This window comes from Mobula birostris, chromosome X (assembly GCF_030028105.1).
Source record: "Mobula birostris isolate sMobBir1 chromosome X, sMobBir1.hap1, whole genome shotgun sequence".
NCBI classification, from domain to species: domain Eukaryota; kingdom Metazoa; phylum Chordata; class Chondrichthyes; order Myliobatiformes; family Myliobatidae; genus Mobula; species Mobula birostris.
In genome coordinates, this window is record NC_092402.1 from 43,892,351 (window position 1) to 43,912,827 (window position 20,477).

Below are 20,477 nucleotides of genomic sequence, written 5' to 3' on the forward strand. Positions count from 1 at the left end.
CGTGAGGAACTTTGTTTGTGCAGTGGTAAGGATAACATCATAGAGCTTAAAATCCACAACACCTCACTACATGCAGTTAAACACAATATAAAATACTCACAATAGATAATAAAGTCTAAGATTTAATAAATGTGATTTAAAATATTAATACACATAATAAAACTGACTATTTTTATTGTCAAAGGTGCCATGCATACTATGTATTCAAAATTGGGTGTTGAGGAGGTGAATGGGGGAAGGTACAAAACTGGATAAGGCTCTTCTGGTGCTGACGGGTAAAGGAGGTTCATGAAAATGATTCCAGGATTGAATGGCTTGTTGTATGAGGAGCGTTTAATGGCTCTGGGCCTGTACTCACTGGAATTCAGAAGAATAGTGAAATCTATTGAATGTTGAAAGGGCTCGATAGAGTGAATGTGAAGAGGATGTTTCCTATGGTGCGGGAGTCTAAGACCAGAGGACACAGCCTCAGAATAGAGGGCATCCATCTAGACTGGTGATGAGGAGGAATTTCTTTAGCCAGAGAGTGGTGACTCTGTGGAATTTGTTGCCTCGGATGGCTGTGGAGGCCAAGTCATTGGGTATATTTGAGGCAGAGGTTGATAGATTCGTGACTAGTCAGGGCATGAAGGAATACAGGGAGAAAGCAGGAGATTGGGGCTGAGAGGGAAAATGGATCAGCCATGATGAATTGGAGAAGCAGAGTCGATGGACCAAATGGCTTAATTCTGCTTCTATACCTTATGATGTTATGGTCTTATAATGGGCCAAAAGGCCCCCTTCCTGTGCTATACAGTATTGGTTTATGTTCTACGTTCACTCTTCTCCTCATCTTTCTTAAGACATCTAGCCCATGTCAATGAACAATCCCCTCAATCCCATCCCCTCATTTATTTCCCTGTCGTCTTTCCACTCACACATGCCCATCAAGTCAACATAGATTATCCTGCTACCCACCTGTGCAAGAGGTGATTGAATATAACCAGTTAACTGACCAAACAGCAAATCTTAGGAATGCGAGAGGAAATTGAAGCAGCTGGGGAAACCCACATGGTCACAAGGAGATTGTGCAAACTCAACACAGACAGCAGCAGATGTCAGGAATTAACCCAATTCACTGAGAGAGCGAGGCAGCTGCACTGCCAATTATGCCACACACATGCTTCTGTCTTGCTCGTATGGCTAGGTTATTGCAATCAAATGAAGCACTATAGAATGTTTGAATGCAACTGATCATCCCCTGAAAAATGCATCCAGAAGTGATAGAGTCATAGAACACTACAGCACAGAAACAGGCCCTTCAGCCCACCTAGTCCATGCCAAACTATTATTCTGACTGGTCCCATTGACCCGCACCTGGACCAGAACCCTCCATATCACTCCCACCCATGTACTTGTCCAAACTTCTCTTAAATGTTGAAATCAAACACATAACCACCACTTCCACTAGCAGCTCGTTCCACACTCTCACCATCCTCTAAGTTACCCCCCACGTTCCCCTTAAACATTTCACCTTTCGCCCTTTAGTTCTCAGTCTCACCCAGCCTCAGTGGAAAAAAGCATGCTTGCATTTACCCTCATAATTTTGTATACCTCTGTCGAATCTCCCCTTCATTTTCCCATGCTCCAGGGAATAAATCCTAACCTATTTAACCTTCCCCTGTAACTCAGGTCTTCAAGTCCTGGCAACATCCTTGTAAAATTTCTCTATACTCCTTCAATCTTGTTGGCATCGTTCCTGTAGGAAGGTGACCAGAATTGTTCACAATACTCCAAATTAGGCCTCACCAACATCTTATACAACTTCAACGTAACATTGCCTATGAAAGCCTAAGTGACTTAAAAACTTCCAGATAATGGAGTCACGAGTGAAGTATGAAATTTTGTCGACTGTGTTGAAGCATTGAGATTTGGATGGCATGTTGCAGTTGTACCAAACTTTTGTTAGACCCGCTTGCAGTATAGTGTACAGTTCTGGTTGCCACACTCTAGGGAGGATCTGGTAGCAATGGAGAGAGTGCAGAAGAGACTCACCAGGACGTTGTCTGGAAAGGAGGGCAGTAGTTAAAAGGAGAGATTGGCTATGCTTGACTTATTCTCACTGGAACCCAGGAGCCTCTAGAGTGACCCCATCAAGGTTTTTCAAATTAGGGTAAAAAGTCTAAAACTAGAGGACACAGTTTTAAGGTGAGTCTAGAACTAGAGGATACAGTTTTAAGGTGAGAGGGGAGAAATTTAAAGGTGAATTGAGAGGTACGTTTTTCTACACAGAGGGTGATGAGTATATCTGGAACAAGTTGCCAGAGGCAGTTAACTTTTAAAAAGCATTTGCTCAGGTACTTGGACAGGAAAGGCGAAGAGGGCTGCAAATTTTCTGTGGGCAAATAAGATTAGTGTCATTAGGCACCATGGCTAGCAAAATGAGATGGACCGAATGGCCCATTCATGAGCTGTACAGTATGTTTCTATGAACCAATGAATACTTCTCACTGCACAACTAATATCCTAAGCAAGTTCATTTTTATGCATTTCCCATGAGACCTAGCTTAATAATCCAATGGCTTCTTTCTCCCTCGAGTGGAATTAACCAGCTGTTCCAACAAATTCCGCAGCAGGTTTTAGAGATAATCAATGTATATGTTTCTCTATCTCTTGTCCTTGGCATTTATTGTTAGATTGTAAGAACTGTCCTCTGCTCTCTCTTTGGTTACATTTGCTTCTGTCTTGAAAATCCTACTCAGTGTGAAAGGGCCACTAAAATTGTTGGTGGCTTTTGGCTGTGTGTGTTCTTACTTCAGCAAGTGTGATCTAATGTTTGCTTTGGTTTGTCTTTGTGACCTTCCATTGAAAAATTAATAAACCTTGCACATGTCCTTGGATATGAGCAAGGAAGATATCAGACTGTAAAGAAAAGTGCAGGTTCAGAATTGTACAGCACAGAAACAGACTACTCAGCCGATAACATCCACGATGACCTTGTTGCCCACCTGTACAAATTCTGTTTGCCCACATTAAGTCAGTATCTCTCCATGTCTTTTCGATTCAAGAGTCTGCCGAAATGTTTCTGAAACATTGTGAATCCACCACTTTCTCTGCAAATTCCAAATATCAAACACTCTGTGTAAAAGAACTTTCCTCTCAAATCCTCTTTTAAATTTCTTTCACCTAAAACCTGATCTTGTTATTGATACCCCTATTATTGAAAAAGATTTCTGACTATCTACCCCATCTATGTCCCCATAATTTGATACTGTATACCTCTATCAGGCCACCACTCAACTTCATATACTCCATGGAAAGCAAGTCCAGTCTACCCAATCTCTCCCTATAACTTAACTTCTAATCCAATCATCATTGTGTGAATCTGTCCAGCACAACCACATCCTTTTGTAGCGTGGCAACCACAACTGTATACAGTGCTCCAAATACAGTCTAACCAATATTTTGTAAAGTTGTAACATAACGGCCCAATCTTTGCAGGCAACCATGTCAATATACATTATTCACCACAATGTTGACCCGTGTTGCCAGTTTCAAGGAGCTATGGATTTAGAAACATAGAAAATAGGTGCAGGAGTAGGCCATTCAGCCCTTCAAGCCTGCACCGCCATTTATTATGATCATGGCTGATCATCCAACTCAGAACCCCGCCCCAGCCTTCCCTCCATACCCCCTGACCCCCGTAGCCACATTTGAATCCCCTTGGCCGCTTTGTTTATTGTCATTCCTTTTGCTGCTATGTTCTATCCCTGTCTAACTTCCCAAGATGCATCACCTCACATTTATCAGGGATTAAATTCCATCTAAATATACCCTGCCCAATGTTCTATTGGATTTATATCTTGCTGTAGCCTTATACAACCTCCCTTGCTATCAACAATACCACCAGCGTTTGTATCATAGAGTCAGAGAGCACTACAACAGAGAAACAGGCCCTTTGGCCCAACTAGTCGCGTCTTCAGACTTACTAATCATACTTCCTTTATTCACATCAAAATTGTTAATGTATATCACAAATTTCAAGGGTCCCACCACCAATTCCTGGTACTGTACTGATACAAAGACAGAAAGCTCGAGGTGAGACAAAAGGATCACATTTTGTGTCCATAGTTTCCACAGGGAATACTCATTGCTTCTGTTATAAAAAATTAAGTGATTGCACATCTTGCAAAACAATTCAAGGCAGCGTTTGTTTTTGTGATGAGCAGGTTTGCTCACAGCCGCGATCTGATGAGTTGCTCCCACGCGGTGATGGTGCAGCCTTACCACCACTGAGCAGAAAGAGATCAGACACTTGCTCTCAGAAAGCTAGACCAAAGAGAGAGAAAAACAAAGACTCTGGATTTCAAAGTTCAAAGTAAATTTATTATCAAAATATATGCACATTACCATATACTACCTTGAGATTCATTTTCTTGCAGGCATTTACAGGGGAAAAAAAAGAAATACAATATAATTTCTGAAAAACTATAAACACACTGACAAACAACCAATGTGTAAATGAAGACTGCTGTCCATGATCAGACACTATGTTCTGAGGGAAGCTGTGCAGCCTGAACACATGCTGAACCATGAGGGTGGCAGTCTCACAAGCCAACGGGAGCTTGGGGAGAGCAATGAAGTGGACAGCCTTGGAGAATCGGTCCACAGCTACCAGAATGGTAGTGTTTCCATTAGACAGGGGCAAATCAGTGCTGAAATTCAATGAGGAGGGCAGAGGAACACAGCAGCAGGCAAAGCAGACCAGCAGGTGACATGACATCTTGTTCTGGGCACAAGTGAGACAGACAGAGATGAAGTCATGGACATCCTGGGATAATGACAGCCACCAAAATTGTCTCTTTATAAACTCCAAGGTCTGTTGAATCCCTGGATGACCTACCAGATGGGAAGAGTGACCCCACGCCAACACTCAGGGTAGCAGAAACAAACAGTTGGTTGGGATGTCCCCCACTTGGGCTGGGATCTGACTGTTGGGCAGCCCTCACCTCAGTTTCTATTGGCCAAGTCACTGGAGCAGCATTGCACAAGTGAGGAAGGATGGCCTCTGGATTGGCATTGTCCTCAGAGATGCCAAACTGGTGGCAGAGAGCATCGGCCTTGGTATTCTTGCTACCCGGACGTTAGGTGAGGGGTGAAATTAATCCAGGTGAAGAAGAGAGCCCAACGGACTTGACGGGAGTGGAGTCTCTTGGCATCATGAATGTAGGAGAGGTTCTTGTGATCGATTCATACCAGAAGGGGATGCTCTGCCCCCTCTATCCAGTGCCGCCGTGCTTCCAGGGCCTGCCAAGCACTGTGTGGTGGCTGCCCGTACATCACCCTCCCCATGTTAAACAAAGTCATGGACAGGCATCCTGCGTTAAGGGAATAACCCCTTCGGAGAACATCATACTCAACTTGAGTGATCACTACTGTATTAAAATCCACTCCCATTAAAGAGCCTTTCTGACTGTCTGAAACCCTCATTACACAGTTTACTGTGTTACATTATAACTGTGAAGGTAATTGTCAACCAAAATAATACGTTATTAGAATCTTCTACCCCAGTGCTCTCAACATCCTCAAATGAGGGACTCTATTGGATCACATTGACTCTCACTTTAACTCTTACAAAAGGGGCTTGCACTGCTCTTTATACTTTTCATTCAATTCCATGACAGTCTGTTCTAGTGGTTATTCTTTATATAATTAACCATATGACTGTTTTTTTTTATCTGACACCTTCTGGTGTATGTTCCTCCCAGGTTCCCTAACAGTGTAGGTGTATGGTTGATTTATAAATCATTGACTTCCATTGCCAACTCAGCTGAGGTCAGAGACAAGTGGTTCAAATATCTCCACACCACGTGGTGCTGGGGTGATAATACCCCATCAGAGGAGCCAATGTTATCTATGTTCTTTAAATGTTCAGTTCCATTAAAGACAGCCAGCTCCTAAATCGCACTTAAAGGTAGTAACACATACTTCAAATGTAATGACTTTATCTGAAAACCAGTATGCATAGTCGTTTTTCTTTTGCTGTCCAAATGACTTTGATATTGAAATTAACACTTTCCATACGAAGACTCAGAAAGATTACTTTTCAGCAACACAGCCAGGGCTTTATTCAGGCACAACACTGCCTATAAATTGCAAGCACAAGACAAATTCAAGGGGAAAATTGATGATAATAAGTTAGTTGACAATAAATAGCACAGGCGAATCACAATACTAACTCAAGATTTCAAAATGTATGAAGGGACAAAACTGATAACTGTTTGGCGCATGATTTGTTTGAGGAAAGAAATGAGGAATGGAGTGAATATAAAATAGAGGTGTGAAATCAAAACCCATGTCCAAGATCACACAATCAATAAAGAGGTTTAAAAAAGTGGGATTAGTATAGGCTTGCTGTAAGCGTGTGATTGGTGGCACATCGAGACATGGTGAACGGTAAAGGCTGACATATACTTGTGCGTGCTAGTTTACGCCGTAGCCTACGCAAGTGGGCTACGCTGTTGTGAGCATTTATACTTGTGCGTTGGTGTGTCTGCATTGTGCTGCAATTCACCGCCAAAACGCTAGTTGGCGGTGGGGTTTCTATGCCACTGTGGTGAGTTTCTTCGTGTTGAAACTCAACACGAAGAAACTCAAACTTCAAACAATGGCGACTGAAATTTTCTGTGCTTGTCCGGCCACTGAGAGACATGGATGAGGAAATGCATTTCAAATATTTTCGGATGTCGGCAGGTAGATTTGATGATTTGGTTCACCGTCACCAACCGTTTATCTCGCATCAGTGTACGCACAGTATACTCAGAGACCGGCAATCACCATTCCAGTTTTAGCTTCAGGTGGAAGTCAACAGGCTGTAGCAGCTAGCTACAAACTGGCGTCAAGCACAGGGTCCTCCATAATTTCAGAGGTCTGTAAAGCTTTATGGAAAGCATTGCAGCCAGAGTTCCTTCCCTGCCCTTCAGTCGACCAATGGGAAGCTATTGCAGCGTAGAAGGAAATGCGAAGCTACCAAGCAGACCAATCACAGTTGTTGTGGTCTGCGTCGCCATGACACGTAGTTACATTTTGGGAGAGGTGCGCGTTAGGCTACGGCGTAGGGTTCGGCGTAGGGTTCAGCGTAGATACTGCGTAGGGTTTGCAGCTACGCCATACCTATAGCATACATTTAACGCACAAGTATAAATCAGCCTTAAGGCCTGTTTCTTTATTATGTAACTCTATGGCTTCATTTAATAAGCCTCAAAACAATGTTTCTCCAGTTGTTAAAGACTCTATGATGCAAACATCAGCTAGTACCTTTGGTCTGTCCACTGTGCCAGCCAGGATGTCCTGGCGGCCAATCGCTTTAATTCCACTCCCCAGTCCCACACTGACATGTCTGTCCACAACCTCCTCCGCTGTTAGGTCACAGCCAAAGGAAATGCTTTGCTGTGACCAGGCAGTACAGGAGGCTATAGACAGTCACTGTTGAAATACACCCCTGTTTACGTCAGCAGTGCTGAGGGTGAAAGGACTAAGAGGCCTCAAGTTCCTAGGAATGAACATCACCAATAGCCCATCCTGATGTCGATGCCACAAAAGCTCAACGATGCTTCTAGTTCCTCAGGAGGCTAAGAAATTTGGCATTTTCCCTTTGACCCTCTCAAATTTTATCGATGTACTGTGGAAAGCATTCTATCCAGAGCATCACAACTCGGTATAGCAATTGCTCTAACAGTGACTGTGAGAAACTGCAGAGAATTGTGGACACAGATCAGCACATCACAGAAACTAGTCTCCCCTCAACAGACTGTGTCTATACTTCTCGCTGCCTCAAAAAAGCAGCCAGCATCATCAAAGACTCCACGCACACCAGACGTTCTCTCTTCTCCCCACTCCTATTGAGCAGCAGATACAAAAGCCTGAAAGCAGTTTCTGTTCCACTGTTATAAGACCATTGAATGATTCCCTGGTATGAAAATACCTTGAAAATTAGAGGAACAGCACTTCATATTCCATCTGGGTAGTCTCCAACTTGGCATCATGAACATAAAATCATAGAACACTACAGCTCAGAAACAGGCCCTTCGGCCCATCTAGTCCATGCTGAGCTATTAATCTGCCGAGTCTCATCAACCGGCACCTGGACCATAGCCCTCCATACCCCTCCCCTCCATGTACCTACCCAAATTTCTCTTAAACATTGCAATCAAGCCCACATCCACCACTTCCACTGGCCGCCCTCTGCGTGAAGAAGCTCCCCTTCATGTTCTCCTTAAACATTTCACCCATGATCTCTAGTTATGTACACACGTGGTCCGTACATACTGACTGTGTGGTGAAAAAGGCACAACAGCGCCTCTTTCACCTCAGATGGTTGAACAAGTTTCGTATGGGCTCCCATATCCTGAGAGCTTTCTGCAGGGGCACGTCTGAGAGCATCCTGACTAGCTGGATCACTGCCTGGTATGGGAACTGTACAGGACTCTGCAGAGAGTGGTGTGGACAGCCCAGCGCATCTGTAGATGTGAACTTCTCACTATCCAGGACATTTACAAAGACAGGTGTGTAAAAAGGGCCCAAAGGATCATTTGGGACCTGAGTCACCCCAACCACAAACTGTTCCAGCTGCTACCATCCAGGAAATGGTACCACAGCACTAAAGCCAGGACCAACAGGCTCCGGGACAGCTTCTTCCACCAGGCCTTCAGACTGATTAATTCATGGTGACACAACTGTATTTCTATGTTATATTGACTATCCCGTTGTACATAATATTTATGATAAACTACTATAATTGCACATTGCACATTTAGACGGAGACGTAACTTATGGATTTCTACTCCTCATGCATATGAAGGATAGAAACATAGAAAATAGGTGAAGGAGTAGGCCATTCGGCCCTTCGAGCCTGCACTGCCATTTATTATGATCATGGCTGATCATCCAACACAGAACTCCGCCCCAGCTTTCCCTCCATACCCCCTGACCCCCGTAGCCACAAGGGCCATATCTAACTCCCTCTTAAATATAGCCAATGAACTGGCCTCAACTGTTTCCTGTGGCAGAGAATTCCACAGATTCACCACTCTCTGTGTGAAGAAGTTTTTCCTAATCTCGGTCCTAAAAGGCTTCCCCTTTATCCTCAAACTGTGGCCCCTCGTTCTGGACTTCCCCAACATCGGGAACAATCTTCCTGCATCTAGCCTGTCCAATCCCTTTAGGATCTTATACGTTTCAATCAGATCCCCCCTCAATCTTCTAAATTCCAACAAGTACAAGCCCAGTTCATCCAGTCTTTCTTCATATGAAAGTCCTGCCATCCCAGGAATCAATCTGGTGAACCTTCTTTGTACTCCCTCTATGGCAAGGATGTCTTTCCTCAGATTAGGGGACCAAAACTGCACACAATACTCCAGGTGTGGTCTCACCAAGGCCTTGTACAACTGCAGTAGTACCTCCCTGCTCCTGTACTCGAATCCTCTCGCTATAAATGCCAGCATACCATTCGCCTTTTTCACCGCCTGCTGTACCTGTAAGTAATTACACCATGTAAGTAATAAAGTCAATTCAATTCTAGTCTCACCCAACCTCAGTGGAAAAAGCCTGCTTGCATTTATTCTATTTATACCCCTCATAATTTTGTATACCTCTATCAAATCTCCCCTCATTCTTCTACGTTCCAGGGAATAAAGTCTGAAACTGTTCAAACTTTCCCTCTAACTCAGATCCTCAAGTTCTAGCAACATCCTTGAAGATTTTTTCTGCATTCTTTCAATCTTATTGACTTCTTTCCTGTAGGTAGATGACCAAAGCAGCACACAACCAAATTAGGCCTCACTGGTGTCTTCTACAACTTTAACATAACATCCCAACTCCTGTACTCAGTACATTGATTTATGAAGGCCAATGTGCCAAAAGCTTTCTTTATGACTCTGTCTACCTGTGACACCACTTTCAATGAATTATGGATCTGTATTCCCAGATCCCTCTGTTCTATCACGCTCCTCAGTGCCCGACCGTTCACTGTGTGAGACCTACCCTGGTTGGTCCTACTGAAGTGCAACACTTTGCACTTGTCTGCATTAAATTCCATCTGCCGTTTTTCTAGCTGGTCCAGATCCCACTGCAAGCTCTGACAGTCTTCCTTACTGTCCAGTACTCCCCAACCTTGGTGCTATCCACAAATTTGTTGATCTAGTTAAACACATTATCATCCAGATCATTGATATAGATGACAAACAACAATGGACCCAGCACCAATCCCTGGGGCTCTCCACTAGCCACAGGCTCCAGTCAGAGAGGTAACCATCTACTACCACTCTCTGGCTTCTCCCACAAAGCCAATGTCCAGTCCAATTTACTACCTCATCTTGAATGCCGAGCAACTGAACCTTCATGACTAACCACCCATGCAGGACCTTGTCAAATGCCATGCCAAAGTCCACTGACTTGCTTCCATCAAGTTTCCTGGTAAGTTCCTCGAAAAAGTCTATAAGATTGGTTAGACACAACCTACCACACAAAAGCCATGTTGACTACCTCTAACCAGTCCCTATCTATCCAAATACTTATGTACCCTGTCCCTTAGAATACCTTCCAATAACTTACCTACGACTGGTGTCAGACTCACTGGCCAATAATTTTCTGGTTTATTTTTAGAGCCCTTCTTAAACATCAGAACATTAGCTAATCTCCAGTCCTCTGGCATTTCACCCGTGGCTAAGGATGTTTTAGATATCTCTGTTAGGGCCTCTGCAATTTCTGCACTAGCCTCCCACAGGGTCCAGGGAAGACCTTGTCAGGCCCTGGGGATTTATCCACTCTAATTTTCCTCAAGACGGAGACATCTCTTCCTCTGTAATCTGTATTAGGTCCCTGACCTCACTGTTGCTTTGCCTCACTTCTATAGACTCTGTGTCCGTCTCCTGAGTAAATACAGATGCAAGAAATCAACTTAAGATATCCCCTATCTCTTTTGGCTCCATGCATAGATTACCACTCTGATCTTTCAGAGAACAAATTTTATCCCTTGCTGTCCTTCTGTTCTTAATATATCTGTAGAAGCCCTTAGGATTCTTCTTCACCTTGCTTGCTAGAATAACCTCATGCCTTCTTTTATCTCTCCTGATTTCTTTTTTAAATGTTCTCTTGCATTTTTATACTCCTCAAGTACTTCATTTGTATCTTCCTGCCTATACCTGCCATGTACCTCCTCAATATCTCCTGAAAACCAAGGCTCCTTAAGCCTGTTATCCTTGCCTTTTATTCCGACAGGAAGATACAAACTTTGCACTCTCAATGTGTCTTTTCGGAAGGCCTCACACTTGCCAAGTACACTTTTGCCAGAAAACAACCCATTCCAGATCCTTTCTGATGCCATTGAAATTGGCTTTCCTCCAATTTAGAATCTCATCCTGAGGACTAGACCTATCCTTCTCATAGTTATCTAGCAACTAATAGCATTATGATCATTAGATGCAAAGTGTTCCCATACACACACTTCTGTCATTTGCCCTGTCTCTTTCCCAAATAGGAGATCCAGTATTGTAATATGTACCAATTAAGGAAACTTTCCTGAACACATTTGACAAACTCTATCCACCCAGCCCTTTTACAGTATGGGAGACCCAGTCAATATGTGGAAAGTTAAAATCACCTACTATCACAACCTTATAGTATGTTTCTTACAACAGTCTGTGATCTTTCTACAAATTTGTCCATCTAAATCCTGCTGATTATTGGGCAGTCTATAATATAATCCTGTTAACGTGGTCATCCCTTTCTTATTCCTCAGTTCCACCGATACAGCCTCAGTAGATAAGCTCTCCAGTCTGTCCTGTCTGAGCACTGCCGTGACATGTTCCCTGACTAGTAACACCACCCCTCCCCTTTTAATCCCTCCCACTCTGTCACGTCTAAAACAATGGAAATTCTGAAACATTGAGCTACCAGTGCTGATCCTCCTGCAACCAAGTCTCACTAATGGCTACAGTGTCATAATTCCATGTGCTGATCCATGCTGTAAACTCATCTGCCTTTCCTACAATACTCCTTGCATTGAAATATATGCAGCTCAGAACATCAGTCCCACCATGCTCAATCTTTCCATTCCTGACTTGTATGTAGTAACATGGAATTCTCTAACTTCCGGTAACTTCTCAGCACATCTCAGAAACCAACCTCCCCAGCCAAAATCATCAAAGACCCCCACATACCCCAGTCATTCTTTCTTTGCCCCCTTCCTACAGGCAGAGGATACCAAAGCCTGAAAGCACAGACCACGAGTCAGCGACAGCATCTATCCACTGTTGTAAGACTATTGATAAGATGGACTCTTGACCTCAAAAGCCACTTCTTTGTGACCTTTCACCTTACTGAACACCTGCACTGCACTTTCTCTGTGCTGTAACACTCCCTTTTGCACTCAGTTATTGCTTACCTCAATGCACTGTTGCAATGAATTGATCAGTATGAACTGTGTGCCAGACAAGTTTTTCCACTGTACCTCAGTACCTTTAGCAATAATGAACTAATTTATCAATTTACCAACATACCAGCTGCTAAACAGAAACTATAGCCCAGTCAGACTCCATAGCTGTGGTTAAGTGTAAGGGGAGATTTGCTTACAGTTCTGGTCATCAAAGTGCAAGTGAGATGCACAGCATCTCATTACTACCATCAGGGAGGAGGTACAGGAGCCTGAAGACACACACTCAACATTTTAGGAAAGGCTTCTTCCCCTTCACCATCGGATTTCTGAATGGACCATGAACCTATGAATACTATTATGCTTCTTTTTGCACTACCTATTCATTTTTAATATATTTCTTATTGTAACTTAAAGTATTTTTTTATGTATTGCACAGTACTGCTGCCACAAAACAACAAATTTAATGACATATGTCAGTGATATTAAAACCTGATTCACTGCAGGGGAGATAAATGAAGATGTTGACAACCTGGAGAAGATAAGGAATGAGACTGACAGGATTCTGGGAATAGAAAAGGTAAAGAGGGGGAGTATAAAACTGAGAGCAACAGACAATCAGCAAAATCGAGCAGCATCCGTGAGCGGAAAGGGACTGTCGATGTTTTGGGTCGAAACCCTGCATTAGGACTCACTGAGAGGTTTGGATAAAGAGAAAGAACAGAATTGGGAGAAGGATACGGGGGCCAAGGGTCTAGAACTCAGTGCTTGAAGAGGTGGTGGAGGGAGAAAGCCTCTACACATTAGGGTAAGGAGTTGGACGGGTCGCTGATCAGCTGGAAGACCCAGGGAAAAGATGGTCAGTTATTATTCATTCAGTGTGGACTTGATGGACCAACTGGAGACACGAGAGACTGCAGATGCTGGAATCTGGAGCAACACAAGAGGTGATGGAGGAACTCAGTGGGTCATGTAGTATCTATAAAGGGAAATGGACAGCCAGATGTCCCTGTTGGATCACATTAGGGATGAAAATTTCCCACGGCACTTGAAGTTGGACTGCTAATGGACAATGATCTGAAGGGCCTCCTGCCATGCCAATCATTTACCTAAGTTCAGATTTCTCCAGGTGCTCTAGCCAGGGCTGACCTCTCTAGCCACAGAACAGGTTAACTTGTTAATCACTCACTCGTCTGTCGAATCAACTGCGCACAAGTTAATTGCAAACACAAATGTTGTAAGAATCCAGGTACGTGCTTAAGAGCCTGCAGAAACACAGGGATCAATCCTCTGCCAATTAGATTCCAGGCTAACCTGTAGAGTTTCACCTTTAACTCCTTTTGAAAGAACAGCAATTGATTCGGGGACTTCAGAGAAGGAAAAGGAGGGAGTAAACTGCAGATTAAAATATGCACAACATCTGTTCCAGACATTTAGGTCAATTATGTCTCAAAAAAATATTGAGGCTTATGTTTCAGGTTTTTTTTCTGCCTCAGGGATTCTTTTGATGTTATTTGATCTCCTAGCTTTGCAATTTTTAACTTTCATCCATTGGTGGTCTGGACTGATAAATGTTGGCTGGGATCAAAGAGTCTGAAATGCTGTTAAAAGCATAAGGAAAAATGTCTGTCTATTGCTCAGAATTAATGACGTGTAAATTTGGTTCCATGCACTGCCTTGTTTTGGCCAGTTAGCACTTAATTAAGGGTCCACAGAACCTCATGAGAGAAGACTTTAACCATTTTCTTTACTAGTTAACTAGGAAGTCAGACTATAGAACGATGAACAATTATAGACCCAGCAATTAAACACTAAATGCTTGAACAATTTGTCAGTGGTGTTTACTAATTAAAAATCAAAGTTAAAAAGTGTTCGGTTATGTCGCAACACTTTAGAATTAACAGTTTGCTAATTGTAAAGTTGCAGTTGAAACTTTCTATAATGGTGAGATTTATTTGGGATTAGATCCCTTTGGGAGGATGTAGCTGACTTGAATTTTGTTTATGGTTAGAATCATTTCCAGAACTCGTTAAAGACATCTTTATGAACACACCTTTACGAGAGATAAAGTAGATTTGGGGCCAACCACCCAGCCAAAAGAAATGTTGTCCTGGTTGGGACTTCGATGGGGTCAGAAGACTTATCACATGGTTTTCCAACCATATTACTAGCAAAAGTACCTCACTGATTTTATTGTTGGCAAAATCAACAAGCAAAACAAAGACCTTTTTCTTATGTACCACGACTGAGATCATTAGAAGAAAAAGATCTCATTATTGTCTATTTTATCATTCTTTACCTATTTTCTTACCTCTTCAAAAGTCAAGTGCATTTGTCCAGTGCAACTAATTATATTGTGTAATAATACCAGGCAATGAAAATCAGCAACACTGTTCAGCAACTGGGGCAACATTGAAAATCTAAACTTCCCAATAGGTAAGTATCTACTGCATTGTTTACAAATGATTCTTGGTGCATGATTTCAATTAAAGGGATGATGAAATCTCAGTACCTTGCACATTGACAATTCCAACTGTGTTCTCAGAGGTAGGAACTAACTCCACACCATCCAGCCTGGTGACCCAAGAGTCTTCTGTCACTGTGGGTTCATCAGTTGTTTGAGTGGCGGAGGAGGTGACATCATCGAGTGAGTTCCACCACCACGATCTTGCAGGTTGGAAGAGGCCGCAAAGCAGCATGAAACCCCTGGGACCGAAGAAGGAGGAATGCATCACGGGGTCAATGGTCCCACAGGAGAGGATTGGAAACTAAAATGACTTCTTTTTATGTAAACTTGCTAATGGTTGCGCAGGTAGCAGGGTGTCAGTGTATTCATTACACCGCTCTTCTGGTGAGGCTCCCAAGTAGGACTGTGCTCTGAAGTCTCTGAAGCACAACTTGGCCTCATGAGCATTTCGTTATCACCTATCCTCAAGCCCTGATAGCTTGTCAAGGATGACTGTCTGGCTGACTCCCAACAACACTGCATTTGTTTATCTGTTCACACGGTTGTTGCCAATGTGCAGTTACAGAGAAAGTAAGGCCATGGTCAATCCTATTCCATTTCCACTCCCTTTACTTCTCTCTCTCTCACTCTCTAAACAATGAATGACATAAATATAAAACAAAACATTTTCAAGAACAGGTATCAAAAGCTGCTCATTTATGTTTCAATAATATGTTGCCATTTAAATTCATCTTTTTTTCCAAAGGTTATATATTAAGAATTACTTCAAATATTACTATTGTCTTATAGGTGAGCAATTATTCATTCTACTTTTCTGGTATGTGACAAACCTCCAAAAATTACAATCAGATGGAGACTGACTCCTTTCTGAACTGATTCTCATTGCAATGTCAAAGGTTACTTGGCCAGTTTGAATGAAGCACTCGAGCTCTGCTCACTTTACCAGCTGTTTGTACTGGAACCGAGTTCTATAAATGTGTTCTACAGACTGTGATTTCTCCAATTAGATCATGTCAGATCTGATGAATGTTTCACAGCTAAAACGTAAACAAGCTTTGTCTTTCCTATACTGTGTGATTATGGTTGGATGGTAGAAGTTTAAAACAGTCTTTTGCAAAGAGCAGCTGATGAGATTCAGCTTGTCACTGAAAACTCTATCAAACTTTGACACATGTACTGTTGAAAGTATCCTGACTGGTTGCATCATGGCAACTGCTCTGCCCCCGAATGCAAGAATCTGCAGAGAGTTGTGAACGTAGCTCAGCACATCATGGAAACCACCCTCCCTTCCACGGACTCTACACTTCTCACTGGTAAAATGGATTTTACTATTCATACAATCCATGCCCTTTACAATTTTACATATTTTATCGGGTCACCCCTCAGTCTCCTCCTCTTCAAGGCAAACAAACTTAGCCTCTCCCTAAAACTGAAACACTCGAATCCAGACCACATTGAGGTGAACGTCCTTTGCACCCTCTCCAGCACAATCACATCCTTCGAATACTGTGGCAAGCAGAACTGCAAATGATACACCAGCTGTGACCTAACCTATATTCATGGTGCAGCCAATGAATCAGAGTCAGAATCAGGTTTATTATCACCGGCATGTGACGTGAAATTTGTTAACTTAGCAGCAGCAGTTCAATGCCGTACATAATCTAGAAGAAATAAAAAAATAAATAAAATAAAAATAATAATAACAATAAATAAACAAGTAAATCAATTACAGTGTACATATATTTAATAGATTTTTTTAAACATGCAAAAAACAAAAATACTGTATATTAAAAACATGAGGTAGTGACAAAGGGTTCAATGTCCATTAGGAATCGGACGGCAGAGGGGAAGAAGCTGTTCCTGAATCACTGAGTGTGTGCCTTCAGGCTTCTGTACCTCCTACCTGATGGTAACAGTGAGAAAAGGGCATGTCCTGGGTGCTGGAGGTCCTTAATAATGGACACTGCTCCCTAAAGATGTCCTGGGTACTTTGTAGACTAGTACCCAAGATGGAGCTGACTAGATTTACAACCCTCTGCAGCTTCTTTCAGTCCTGTGCAGTAGCCCCTCCATACCAGACAGTGATGCAGCCTGTCAGAATGCTCTCAATATGTTAGGACCAGGTTAGATCCTCAGAGATCTTGACACACAGGAACTTGAAGCTGCTCACTCTCTCCACTTCTGATCCCTCTATGAGGATTGGTATGTGTTCCTTCGTCTTACCCTTCTTGAAGTCCACAATCAGCTCTTTCATCTTACTGACGTTGGGTGCCAGCTTGTTGCTGCGGCACCACTCCACTAGTTGGCATATCTCGGTCCTGTACGCCCTCTCGTCACCACCTGAGATTCTACCAACAATGGTTGCAATGAAGGCAAACATCCCGTGTATCTTCCCCGAAGAAACCTGATGTGTTTTTCCAACAACCTGATTATTTTGTGGTCATCAATACCAATGCTATCATGATAGTACACATTTATTTAATTACTTGAATTAAATTTAGGTCATTGTGATGGGATTTGAATTCACAGTCCAAGCAACTCAGGCATTTGGATGTTATCGGAGTAACTTCTGATACTGGTTGACTGTCTTCCTGAACCTCTGCAAACCTTGCAGAGAAGGTGCTCGCACAACAGCATTACAAAAGAAGTTCAGGATATGGGTGCCATGCTGATGAAAGGACGTTACCACACCCTTGAGTCAGGATGGCATGTGACATGCATGAGAATTTCAAGGGGGTCTCCCTTGGCATTTGCTCTTTTTGATGGTTGAAGTCACAGGCAAAGGAGTTGATCCTTGCAACAAGAACTTAACACCAGAGAAGGTTTGAAGAGGTTTACTAGTGTATGAGGTCCTCAAGGTATGCATCCACAAGCTCTGAAATTTCCTTCCCAAATCTTTCCTCTTTCAATAAAAACCTTGTTGATCATCTGCACTGATGCTTCCTTGTGCACTCATCATTTTTTGATGAGACGCCTGTGAAGGTTTTAGAACATTTGTGGTATTAAATGTTGTTATGTGCCATGTAAACTTTCTGTAGATTAAGACTTGAGTGCAGGTTCATAAAGCCTGAAGTTAATTTATCATTTCCATAACCTGGCCGGAACAGGACCAACTCTGTGCTGGTGCTGGTAGAATATAGCAGGATTGGAAGCCTTAGTGGAAGATTTTCACTTCCAGTAAACAGCTCACTCTTCATCTATTTCAACCATATCTCCCAGGATCAATCGATCGATCTATCTATCTATCTACTCTCTCATCCCCACCTCTCTCTTTCCCTCTCTTCCCTCTCTCTCCTCCCTCTTTCTCTCTCTCTTCCCTTGTTCACTCTCTCTTCCCTTGTTCTCTCTCTCTCTTCCCTCTTTGTCTCTCTCTCTTTTTAGTAATTGTTCTTTCTCATCAGTCCTGTGTGCTTTTTCTGCCTTTCTATGTAGGTGTGGTTACCATATCAATTGATTTTTGAGTACTTTCTAACTTATAGATAAAATCAACCAATGAATATCTGGATGAACGAAATCTGTTTGTTACCTGGGAACAGCCTGTAACGGATGCACAGTTTTGTCTGAGCTGAGCTCCTACTCCTATACAGCTGCAACAGTGTTAGAATCAGACACGTCATGGAAAATTCACAATACAGAAGGAAGTTATCCGGCCCATTGTACAGTATGCAGAGAAGTACTCTCTCACATAATCCCAATTTCCAGCACCTTGACTATAGCTCCTTCAGTCAGGACCCTTCAAACACTCATCTTCATACTAGTGAGGGTTTCTGTCTCCAATTTCCCTCCAGGTTGCAAGGTCCAGACTTCTACCCCATTCTGGATTAAAACCCTTTTCCCTCATCTAGGTTGAAGGGGAGAAAGATTAAAGCCAGTAAGCAAAGAAGAGAAGCACACGTTCCATCCTATAGTGAGAGTTCTCCAAAGAAAGGATGCAAGAAGAAGATTGCAAAGGAGGTGAGATTCAGTGGTGATGAGGAGGGGAATGCAGGATATGACTTACCAGCTGGCAAACAAGGCACAGAGAAGAGAATAATAGGTTAACACCTATCTAAAATAATTTCACAACAGACCCTATTCTCGGTGCTGCAATGTCCCAAGAAAACTTTGATTTCTGGTTCAGTTTAATGACAATGAAACAACATGGCATGAGGAGAAGTCCACTACAGGAGCAACAAGAGGGAGAGAGTGATCTGAGTGATAACACTGACCTGGGGCAGTTGGTGCTTTATCTTCTGGTGCTGGAGTTATGCCTTTTCCAATGGTGGTCCCAGGGACATACTGGTAGCTTTTGGTCACAGAGCTGGTTGAAGGTGCAGAGGATTTAGAAGCTCTACCAGCTTGTCCCAAAGTTGCATCCACTCCTGTGGGTTGCATTGCTGGAGTTACTGGAGGTTGCATTGTTGTAACTGCTCCGGATTGAGTTTCTTTGGGTTCAGTGGGTTGCATTGCTGCAATTTCTGTAGGCTGACTGACAGCAGTTTCGGTGGGTTGTACTGTTGCAGTTTGTCCAGCTTGACTTGCTTCAGCCTTGATGGGGTGCACCGTTGCCATCTCTGAGGGCAGGATTTTTGCAGCTTTTGGGGCTTGAGTTGTCACAGCCTCAGCAGCTTTCATTGCTGCAGTTTCTGGATGTTGATTTATTTCGGCCATCGTAGATTGCATTGCTGCAGTTTCTGTGGGGAGAGGCATTTTGGTATTTTGGGGATGAACTGTTGTAGGTTTTTTTGGTGTATTATTCAGAAATATTTTCCACCACTGGGAGCTTACAGGAGCCAGCAAAGCACACAGCACAAGAAAGCTCAATGACTTTGAGAATCTTAAAGCCATTTTTAAATTACAAACAATGATTCAGAGATAGAAAATATTGCTTCAGACTACAAAATAATCCTGGTTCACATCCATACAATAGTATCCATTATTTACAGGGTGAAAGGAAGACCAAGAGAGATCCTTTGAGGCTTCTGATCTGTCAGTCTTAATTCAGCCTGAGTTAATTTAGCCTTCACTGAACAGATTAACCTTTGGTACCTGAAAACTAAATGTTTCGACCCACCCTGTTCTGTGCCCATAAACAGATTAGCTGTTATTCACTTGCACCAATGACAGAAATCATGGACGGTCTGGGCTTGAGTTTCAATTGGTCGTGACAAGCAGAAAAATGCATCATTGCAATTTAGGTTTTCTGGTTGGATGCGGTGTCCATCAGTGCCATGTGGTTCAAAGGGTTTGTTTATTGACCACTTGCACTTACAGGAATCATCAAAAGTACAAACGTAAAATCATTGACCTCTTCAACTCTGCTTCTTGGTAAGAACCTCTGTGGGTGAAGTTGTTCTTTGTGACTCAATACTAAAGGCTGTGTAATATTATGTAAATATTAGAAGGGGTCGAGGCAATAAGCATAAGGTCCTCTCATTGAAGGAGAACTGTTTCAACAGCACTCTACGTCAATTCGGTTTAGTATAGAGCAGTGCACATTCAACTTATCCATAAATCTCCCACTGCCTGACTCTTTAAAAATTCAAACACAGCCACTATTACTTCTGAATTATTGTGCCCTCTCTCCAATTTTTCAACCATCATCAGACCATGATCTGTTGA

The 20,477-nt window shown here is 42.7% G+C and overlaps 1 protein-coding gene across 1 annotated transcript in view; it reads right to left on the reverse strand.

The window, feature by feature from the left end:
* The window catches only part of LOC140191729 (uncharacterized), a 106,164-nt gene extending 86,452 nt beyond the window's left edge, over positions 1-19,712 (reverse strand). Inside the window, exon 1 of the mRNA XM_072249422.1 lies at positions 19,085-19,712. Within this exon, the coding sequence (XP_072105523.1) occupies positions 19,085-19,703 (619 nt within the window). The 5' untranslated portion in view covers positions 19,704-19,712. The remainder of the gene's footprint in view (positions 1-19,084) is intronic.
* Positions 19,713-20,477: the final 765 nt, after the last annotated feature.